This window comes from Cynara cardunculus, assembly GCF_001531365.2.
Source record: "Cynara cardunculus var. scolymus isolate 2C chromosome LG 4, CcrdV1, whole genome shotgun sequence".
In the NCBI taxonomy this organism is placed as follows: Eukaryota; Viridiplantae; Streptophyta; class Magnoliopsida; order Asterales; family Asteraceae; genus Cynara; species Cynara cardunculus.
In genome coordinates, this window is record NC_037531.1 from 5,103,344 (window position 1) to 5,113,742 (window position 10,399).

General features: G+C 34.3%; 1 protein-coding gene across 2 annotated transcripts; it reads left to right on the forward strand.

The window, feature by feature from the left end:
- Positions 1–779: 779 nt before the first annotated feature.
- LOC112511130 (delta-1-pyrroline-5-carboxylate dehydrogenase 12A1, mitochondrial) lies at positions 780–8,435 on the forward strand. Of its 2 annotated transcripts, XM_025116590.1 has the most exons (17): positions 783–918; positions 1,111–1,167; positions 1,532–1,611; positions 2,074–2,177; positions 2,335–2,402; positions 2,490–2,547; positions 2,669–2,782; positions 3,118–3,201; positions 3,597–3,701; positions 4,405–4,518; positions 5,339–5,470; positions 5,546–5,635; positions 5,965–6,054; positions 6,485–6,694; positions 6,797–6,907; positions 7,432–7,511; positions 8,033–8,435. In XM_025116590.1, exons 5-17 carry the CDS (start codon positions 2,374–2,376, stop codon positions 8,169–8,171), a joined length of 1,356 nt encoding a protein of 451 aa, XP_024972358.1. In that variant the 5' UTR covers positions 783–918; positions 1,111–1,167; positions 1,532–1,611; positions 2,074–2,177; positions 2,335–2,373; the 3' UTR covers positions 8,172–8,435. The 2 variants fall into 2 exon arrangements, with proteins under 2 accessions (XP_024972357.1, XP_024972358.1); XM_025116589.1 differs by lacking the exon at positions 1,111–1,167 and having other exon boundaries at positions 780–918.
- The last annotated feature ends 1,964 nt before the right edge of the window (positions 8,436–10,399 follow it).

The following is a 10,399-nucleotide window of genomic DNA, read 5'->3' on the forward strand; positions in this document are numbered from 1 at the left end:
TACGGGTACGGGGCGGGGAGGGGAGTGTGATACCCGTCCTCGTCCCCGTCCCCATCCCCGGTTTGAGCCAAACGGAGATCCTCGTCCCCGTCCTCGAGACCCGGTTTAACGGGGAATCCCCGTCCCCGACCGGGACGGGTGGACCGGGTTCCCCGACGGGTCGGAGCCAATTCCCATGCCTAATTCAACCAATCATAAATTTTCATTTTTTTGTAATTATAAAAGGTTGATTAATTTTTTTTATCGTAGAGGGTGTTAATCATGAATATTATTATCTTCATTATATTAATTTTAAAGAAATACATGAAATATTTTCATTAAAATTTTACAAGTATTATATGAAACAACTTCGGCTAGAAAAGTATTATATGAAATAATTTCATAATATTAAATAATTTTATGAAACAAAATCATTAAATTAAACAATAAAATCAACGGATAAAAATAGTTTACACAAATACAAGTGATTTTAATTTGATCACTTCTGTTTATGTATATAAATTTAAATTTAAGTATTAAAAGAATATCTTTTTTAAAATAATCCTTTTTGTGATTACCGATAATTGCCGTGGAACTTTGCAACTCTTTATTACAATAATCAAAACGGAAATAAATAATTTACATATTTAGAGACGTGGTAACCAATCAGTGGAAGGATGTAGCAGAAAAAAGGATCTTGTCCAAACATGACATGTCAGCGTGACTAGAATCCGCCACGATTTTCAGAATTGGTAAGCTGTTACGCATCACCACCATTAATCATGCACCTACTAAAACCCTCCGCTACTCGAGTTTTTCGAGCAGAGACTTCCGAGTTTCCACAAGCACATCCATGAAAAACATGTCGCTACTCCGAATCAAGGCAAATGTTGCTCGTAAACCAGCTTCAAACTATCTTGCTTCATTTGGATTCTCGAGGTATGTTTCGTTGAATGCTTACATTGTTTGTTGGTCGTCTTTGTTTATGGATGTTGTGATTTTTGATAGTTTGATCATCTTCTGATTCGTTTTTAACAACGTGATTCGTTGATTGAATCTGTATCTTTTTCGAGGACGGCATTTTCAGTTGTAGTTCGATCATCATGTTGATGTGTATGATTGGCAAATTAGGGCTTAAATTGGGTACTGTAGTTCTGGATACACGTGGCAGGGTGATTTGCGTTAAAGGTAAAACGTTGAATGGATGAGTTGTGGGTTTCATCTGCCCCCTTCTCTTTGCTATTTAAAACCCTTTAAGTACATCTAGTGTGATTTTATCATCCGATATTGTTTATTGTTGTTATTATTTATTGAGAATAGCTTTTTGATACTATTAAAGCTTTTTGGCTGAAGGATTGTGTATACAATTGTTCACATTAAGAAAAGGTGGTTACTTTCTGGCACTGGTGTGCTTGCCTTCATAATTCATACCATATGGAACAACGTATGGTAGTTTAAAGAGTAGTGTAAATTATGTTAATCATCTCTGTTGATTTGATCGTGTTTTCTCTTTTTGTGTCAAGGATGTTCATTCCTAGTTATTGTTATGCAGACTTATTCACTCACTTCAATTTGCAACCGTGAAAGCTGAAGAGATTTCTGGGTCTCAGCCTGCTGAAGTACAGAACTTGGGTAAACACATGAATCTGAGTAGTAAATCTCGTATCTGCAGAAATAAATTACATTAGTTTAGTTAAAGGGTGTTTGATATGACATGAAATGACTGGAGTACCGCTTTAACAATAGAGGTTATTGTTTATAATTAAATTAGCTTGTGAATTGTACTGAAGCATTTGTGGTGTTATTTAGACTAGATCTGTTGCATAGCATGATGCTGTTAATCTATTTCTCTGAGTATTACTAATCTTTTTTAACTGTGTTCTTTTTTATTATCAGTCGTGTGGCGCCACACACTTCTGATAATTAATCAGATCAGTTGAATGATTGTTGCCTACAAGGCTAAACATCAAACTAGCGAAGCTAATGTGTTTTAGGAAATAAATCTCATTTTGGTGCAGTAATATGACCGATGCTTTGCTTCTGCCCGTATTGAATTATCAAAAAAGGTTTACATGGTTCAATATTTTTCTCCAGTCCAGGGAAGTTGGTTTAAATCTGCCAATTGGAATACAATCGTCGATCCCTTAAATGGAGAATCATTTATCAAAGTTTCAGAAGTAGATGAAAGCGGAATCAAGGTATTTCTCTTGAATGTATCATACATCAACCTAGTTGCAATGTTGGCCTATGAGATACACTGCTCTTCTGTTAAACCTGTATTGGTATTACAAAGCATGCTTTTCTTTGTATGTTCTTCCACTTGTTTTAACAGATATCTTTTGACATCTTATGCAGCCTTTTATAGAGAGCTTGTCTAAGTGCCCCAAACATGGCATGCACAACCCATTTAAATCCCCAGAGAGGTTTGTATGCGGTCCTCTAATTGTCAACTTTAATTTGTACTCTATATTGCCAACTATATAGGTGCTAACATAAACCGTTGTATACAGATACCTTTTGTATGGAGACATATCTTCAAAAGCAGGCCATATGCTTTCCCTGCCTGAGGTATTACAATTATATTGAGAAAACAAAATGCATCAGTATTTACCCATCCGATTTTTGGTCACGTGACTTAGAAAACAGGTAATTAGTTTTGTAGTGATTTTGCATGTTTCTTTCCTTTCAGGTTTCTGATTTCTTCGCAAAGTTAATACAGAGGGTTGCGCCTAAGAGTTACCAGCAGGCTCTTGGTGAAGTTTATGTTACAGGGAAGTTTCTAGAGAACTTCTCTGGTGATCAGGTACACGATTATTTGCTGGAGTTTGAAATTCTTCTAGATCAACTTATTCCAAAAGTAAGGGCCAGTGTAAAATTACCCATTGCTGTTAGTGTTTGATCATCTATTGTATGATAAATTAGATGGGTTATATGGATTGTCAACTTACCTTAACAGTACTAGGCTGCATGTGTATGATGTTTTGTATCCAATATTACTGTTTCTGTTTTGTTCAGTTTTTCTGTTTCTTTTCCATTTGCATCTCAAATGAGTAGACTTGAGCATTGTAAGAACATCTTTGTTAGTGACCTGCAGTTATCCTCATTGATTACAAATTATACATTCTGTATGTTCGACAGGTACGTTTCCTAGCAAGGTCTTTTGGAGTTCCTGGGAATCATCTTGGGCAGCAAAGTCATGGTTTCCGCTGGCCTTATGGACCTGTAAGATATCCTTCACATATTTGTTTATTCATTTAGTTTAACCTCAATAGATGGGCATTGAAGATGTGAAATCATCGTGCATGGGGCCTCTTTAGGGATGAATATTATAAAAAGTAAACAACTTCTAGTGTGTGTGATTTTAGTTCTTTGGCTTCTTCTTACCTCTTCAACAACATTGGTATGTGCTGCTTCATATTTGAATTTAGTTAGTAATTGCCTAAATCATATAACTTTTTTATTCGATATTTCATTTTTTTTTAATTTAGTATAGGATCTTTACTTTAATTTCTATGTGGTCACGGGGTCACATGGGTTCTAATCACCTTAAAGTACATTGATTCATGGAATCATCTCTTCTTTCCAATTCTGGAAATTAAATTTTTTTGTTGTTGCAGGTTGCAGTGATTACGCCTTTCAATTTCCCTCTAGAAATTCCTCTACTTCAGTTGATGGGAGCACTTTATATGGGTAACAAGCCTATCCTTAAGGTTGATAGCAAGGTGGGTTCTGAGACATGTAAATTGAATTAACTTATGCTTGACAATATAAAAGTGTAGTTTTTAGCAGTCTTTTGTCGTATACTCATATATATCAACTGTCTTATTATTTTAATGATAATGTCCCCTGAATTTGTGAAAATTATAAAATGCAAAATTCCTCAATTATTTTAGTCTACTAAGTCCAATGATATGTGTTGTTTATCTTTAGGAACCACATCTTATTTGATGAACAAATTAACAGCTCCTTGGTCATGTATGAAGTGTGAACTCTATTTTACAAATGCACCAATGAAACTTTTTGTCAGTATGATTTCTTACAGAAGTACACACACAGATATATATATATATATATATATATATACATTTGATGGTCCTTTGTGCATTGTGTCTTGTTATTGATCTTTTCTGTCCCAGAGTTTGATTTACTTTCCAAAAATATAGGGTTGTATTCGGTATTTTCATCTGAATCCATGCTTTTCAAATTAGGTTCATCAGTTTCTTTTTCTTATGAGGTTGAGGTTTCAAACCCAATATCACAGCACAAAAGACAAGCTGTCATCAAATGACGCCTTAGTTTGTATACAAGTGTAACTAAGCGAAAAAAGCCTTTCTGAGCTTGATCTAATACCCTTTTATGCATGAGTTATATGTGTCATGAAAATAGTTATGCATATTTTCGCTTATACACTCTAGTATTTTCTAGGTATCAATTGTTATGGAACAAATGCTTCGGTTGCTCCATGATTGTGGGATGCCTGTGGAGGATGTTGATTTCATCAATTCTGATGGAAAGACAATGAACAAGATACTGCTAGAGGTTGGTTTTCCTGGTGCACTTTCAGTTTTATAAGATGCACATTTTCTACTTGCAGCTGCTTCCGTACATCTTCATTGTTATTCTTTTGCATGCTGTTCTTCAGAGTATTTTCTCTTTGAAGCAATTGTATAGAAAAAAATGCTACATGAAGAATGAGTTACACAAATAGTTCCAAGTGTAGATGGTTGATAACACCATTCTTCTTATGTCTTAATACAAAGGTGTCTACGAGAGATATACCTTTTCTAGATTTTCTGTTAATTGTCATATTTTGTCTCTAAAAATTCAAATGGGCCACTTTTTAAATCAATATGAATATTGTCTAATTCTTTCAAGACCTTTGTAACTACATCAAAACAATACAAGAAATACTACATGTAGAAGAAGATTGCTGTTAAAAACGTTGACACTATATCGATTAGTAATAATTATATGTTTCTATCAAATACAAGTTTGACACATTAAACTAGAGGACAACTATTAGAGTTCATTGTTTGAAGGAGCTTACTCTGGATGTTTGTTATGAAATATGAACTGACTGATTTCTTCTTTCAAGTTTCTAGCTGACCACTTGCCAAATTTTTCTTATCATAAAATCAATCATCCAGAGTTTATTCAATTTTTATTTTGATATTTATTTGGGCAATTAGGAAGTTTGTCTTTGACCAGAGATTAGTCAATGACCCTCAAACCTTTTTTCTGCTTTTGCACGTAACATTAAGTCTAGGTTCTTACTGTTAGGGAAGTTTTATTTTAATAAAGCATCTAATAATATCTGTTAGCTTTGTCATTTCCTATAACTTTCTGATGCCGTGTTCAGGCAAAACCACGGATGACTCTCTTCACCGGAAGCTCTAGGGTAGCAAACAAGTTGGCTGATGACCTAAATGGTAAAGTGAAATTGGAAGATGCAGGATTTGACTGGAAAATTCTTGGCCCTGATGTTCATGAGGTACACAACATTAAATGTGGACCTTTCCTGCATGTATTTCTGGTCCTTAACCACATTATTTTCTTCGATTGGCAGGTGGATTATGTTTCATGGGTTTGCGATCAAGATGCATATGCATGTAGTGGTCAGAAATGCTCAGCACAGTCGATGCTTTTCATGCACGAAGTTAGTTGCCACATGTTATCTTTACTGTATCCTTTCATACAAGTCCTTAACTTCTGTCCCAAAAAAGAAATATCCACTTTGAAATCTAGAAGGAATTTAAGACAGTTGTGGACACTCTTACACAAGTGTATAGAGATTGCCTAGATGTCTCTTTATCTGATCCTTTGAAAAGAAATGGTCATTTATGAACATAAAATTTATATTTAGTGTCTCGAGTTCAAAATAAGACTCTTCCGTTGGACATATTTGCAAAGTGGATCCTTTTTGGGACAAGGAACTTTTTAAATTAGTTTTCAGGTAGAGCTCTTAACTTTTATCATTATATGTAGAACTGGAGCAAAACATCACTCATGCGTCAATTGAGTGACCTTGCTGCAAGGAGGAAGCTTGAAGACTTGACTATTGGCCCAGTTCTTACGGTAAGTATGCCTACTTTGTTACCAAAAAAGCAAGTCTGTCTTTCTTTAGTCAACTTGGGGAAATTGAGTTTCTTTTGAAACATTCATCTTGGTTCATTCATATTTCTTGGAGATCTCTAAATTAGGGTCCTAAAGGACTAGTGTTCATCTGCAAATTATACATTATTAATTTGCCATAATTTAATCTTAGAAGTTGTAAATGAGGCAGGAGGTCCTTGAGGATATAAGTTAGACCACAATTACCTAGTGGCACAAAGCAAAGTTATCTATCCATATATTATTAAAAGTTAAAACTACTAAAAATGTTATTTCCAGGCTTGTGTTGTCTACTACTGTCTTTCTCATTTACTTGATTGGTCTCTGCAAATGTTATTTCCAGGCTTGTGTTGTCTACTACTGTCTTTCTCATTTATTTGATTGGTCTCTGCAGTTCACAACGGAAGCTATGCTAGGCCACATGAAGAAATTGCTTCAGATTCCTGGATCCAAGCTACTCTTTGGTGGTGAAGAGTTGGAAAATCATTCTATTCCTAAAGTTTATGGTGCTATAAAACCGACAGCTGTATTTGTTCCAATCGAAGAAATACTAAAGGGTGAAAATTACGAACTTGTTACAAAAGAAATATTTGGACCATTTCAGGTAAGCTGGTGGGGTATTGGATTCTAAGCAATTAAATGGAACCTTGTCAAGATTTCCTCTTCCTTTATTTATGCCCTGTATGATTATGTTCTCTTTTCTCAGATTATTACGGAATACAAAGACAATCAACTGCCACTGGTATTAGATGCCCTTGAAAGGATGCATGCACACTTAACAGCGGCTGTGGTCTCGAATGATCCATTATTTATCCAGGTATGATCAATTTTCTTGGTTTATCATATATAATGATTCTGAGATATGAAATTGTTTTTTACTCTGCACTCTTCCCCACCATCTTTTCGTGGTATAACCATGATATTTTTCATCTTGTTGCTCATCAAGCATAGTGAAAACTTGGAACATAGAAGATGGTCGTTCATCTTCTTCCCCAGAATCTAGAATTTTTGCTTATTCAGCACTCAATATATTTTAAACTTCTAGATTTCATCTTTACTACATTAAAGCTCCTGACCATCTACATTTTCCATGTCGTATGTATGCATATGGTCTTATAGATTGTGTGTTACAATTAACAGCTTGATCCTCTTAACGGAAATAACTAAAAAACTGTTGGGTGGGTATAATCTTTTCAGATCTTGTCCAGTGGGACGCGTGTAGGACTCCATAAACCACCCAACCATGGTCCTATATAACTAATAACCTGACCCAAGTTGTTTATGCTCTAACTTGGCTTTTAATTAGTATCAACTACACTGATGGCTGCAACTCTTTTCCAGGAGGTTGTGGGGAAAACAGTTAATGGAACCACATATGCAGGACTTAGAGCACGAACCACTGGTGCACCGCAGAACCACTGGTGCGTAGAATGAACAAATTCAATTATATTTGAATCTTATTTCAATTTTCTATGGTCAACTTTCAGGACCATTGTTTCTAGTTTTTTGTTGCAAACAAACCATCGTTCTTGTAAATGGAAAAAAACATTCTCCCTCTTTCTCAAAATAAATGTCCAAAATGGAAAAAAAACATTCTCCCTCTATCTCAAAGTAAATGCCCAAAATGAAAAGGCGCACGGTTTTAAAAAATGTATAATTATTACACCTTTTAATTAACTAAAAGACAATTGTACCCTTAATGATAGAGGGAGTAATGAATTTCTCCATCTCAGAATTAAGGTTAGAATTGGAAGGTAGACACTTATTTTTAGACAAACTAAAATAGAAACAGAAACAGGAACAATTATTTGGGACGGAGGGAGTATTATAGTTTGCAAAAGTGGGCAATTTTGTACAAAATTTGGAAATTCCTATAATTTGTATAAAATTGGGAACATTTTGTTAAATTTTAGGGATAACAGGTAGAGCGCTGTGTGTGCAGGTTTGGGCCGGCTGGAGATCCAAGAGGTGCCGGAATAGGGACTCCTGAAGCTATAAGACTGGTGTGGTCATGCCATAGAGAGGTCATATATGACGTTGGTCCAGTCCCACACAAATGGCAAATCCCACCTTCAACTTGAACTAGTGAAGAAAGAAGGACGTCTACATTGAGTGATGATCGATTTGACAAGTTATGACCATGATCTCTTGTTAACTCAAATGTACGGGCTGTTGACGGCTTTCCACAGAGGAAAAGTAGCTAGTTTTTGACGGCAGATGTGTTGTGCGACACTAATATTATTGCATACATTTTAAGGTATTGTGATGGTTTTGTTATATGAACCAACGCTACAATGCTTGAAGACTCCTTTAATATAACAAACACTATGCATCCCATCTTAATCGCATTCTCTTAATTTTGTTCACATGAAATAAATCTGCCTACAACTGCTTGCTAGGTAGATGGTATTTGAACTTGTTTCTTTAAGACATTTAAGTAACATTATTTGGATTTAAAAGATGTCTAAGGAAAAAAGGGCTATTTAATTTAATTTATAAAAAGTTGAGAAGTTCCTAATTTACCAAAGGAGTCGATCTCACCAAACCAATTCACTTTTTAGAGTCGATTCTCATTTTAGCTGGTGTTTACGTTGATGTCTTGGTCATTTGTGTAAGATCAATCATACAAATATACAATAATTCAGTTATGAGTTACACTATTGGTCATTATTTGTTCAAAATTTGGATGAGGTCCCTCAAAGGAATTATGTATAGAGGATTATTCCTAAGACCATCTCCAAAGAACCCTCTATTTCACTCTCTAAAACATTCCTATGAACCCTTTATTTTATTCTCTATAATATAGAAATGAATAGTAACTCTCCACATATAGAGGAACACTATTCATAATCTTTGTTTTTTCTACACTTTTGATAATTACAAAATAGTCCTTCAATTTTTTGAGATTATTGTATTTTTATTTTATTTGTTGTCTAATACCAATATCAATAAACTAGAATTATATTTAACTTTAAGTTTTAAATTCAATTTAAATTTGTCCAATTAATTTTAAAAACTAAAGTTCAACAACTTACAACATAACATATTTAACTAAAAATATGCCATTAACACATATTTTAACATAAAAGCATTACAAATGGTAAAGATAAAAGTACATAATGATAACTGTAATAAAAGCATACATAAGCGAAAAACGGTCTTTGAATAACGTTGATACAAATTCAATAATCGGGTAAAACGGATCCATATCCAGATCCTCAGTGATCATTAAAATGTTCTCCTAACAACATAGATGCATGAGGAGCTTGTTGATATTGTTGTTGTTCAGTCCTCTTCTATAAAATACGTGCTTGTTCGGCCTGAACACATCCTCAAATATTGTGTAAATCCCAAATCTTCAATCAGATAATCAACAATCAAGAACAAAATATTGAATGTTAGAGAGATTTTTCACCTAATATAATTGTATTCAAATTCTTAGAAGATTACAAATGAGTTCAACTTACTACAAATTACAAAGGAAAGACTATTTATACCTACAAAGCATTAAAGACAAACTTTACAAAAGAGAAACACTTGAATACAACAATTAAGCACAACTTAAACCCAACAGTCTTCCCCCTTGGATTCAAGCACGAGACATTGTAAATTTTGATCTTCTAAAACCCAAGTTTGTCTCACACCTCCTTAGCGCATTCCGATATTGCAATTCTTCATCAAGTAGCTCAAGAGAACTTATTAATAAGTACCTTTCTCTTGGACTTAACCTGTCGCGTCCTGCAGCTTTGTCATTGAAAGCCCTTTTACCTTCAAGCCTTTTTCTCACAATCTTGATAGTACCGTCAGAATACTTATTCAACGCACTGAACCTCAAAAATCTTTAACTTCTCTGCAGTTTCATAGACCACGCCAATTCTGGATCTTTAAGGATTAGGAATAACGGATAGCCTTCTATGTTTTCAAGCTCTTGGTTAGGTCTCTTCAGATTCACAACCCTCTGTGTGACATCCGCCATTTTTGGGCGTCAAGTTAGCACCTTATAAGATTTTTAAAATTAAGAATTATATTAGGATCTAGTCATGTTGATTAGAAATTCATCTGGCTTAGTTCCCAAAATATAGTTCAGAAAATCCTATTTCGATGGGTAACTGATAAAGTTAACTTATGTAACGTCAAATTCATTAAAATTCTTCAAACAAAATAAAGTTGATATTATAAAAGTCCAAATTAAATTATAAAAAGTTTTATTTGAATGACCAAATAATTTTACAAAAATTTAGAATTTTGACCTAAAAAATATTATGTTTTGAGCCTTCAAGTTCTTGATACAAGATTATGATGCAAAAAG

What these genes read in the sequence shown, in the direction of transcription:
- LOC112511130 (XM_025116589.1), top strand. Translation starts at nt 833, where the DNA reads ATGAAAAACATGTCGCTACTCCGAATCAAGGCAAATGTTGCTCGTAAA. An exon ending in AGAACTTCTCTGGTGATCAG is followed by an intron (nt 2,783 to 3,117) that starts GTACACGATTAT and finishes TATGTTCGACAG; the next exon opens with GTACGTTTCCTAGCAAGGTC. An exon ending in CTATTGGCCCAGTTCTTACG is followed by an intron (nt 6,055 to 6,484) that starts GTAAGTATGCCT and finishes TGGTCTCTGCAG; the next exon opens with TTCACAACGGAAGCTATGCT.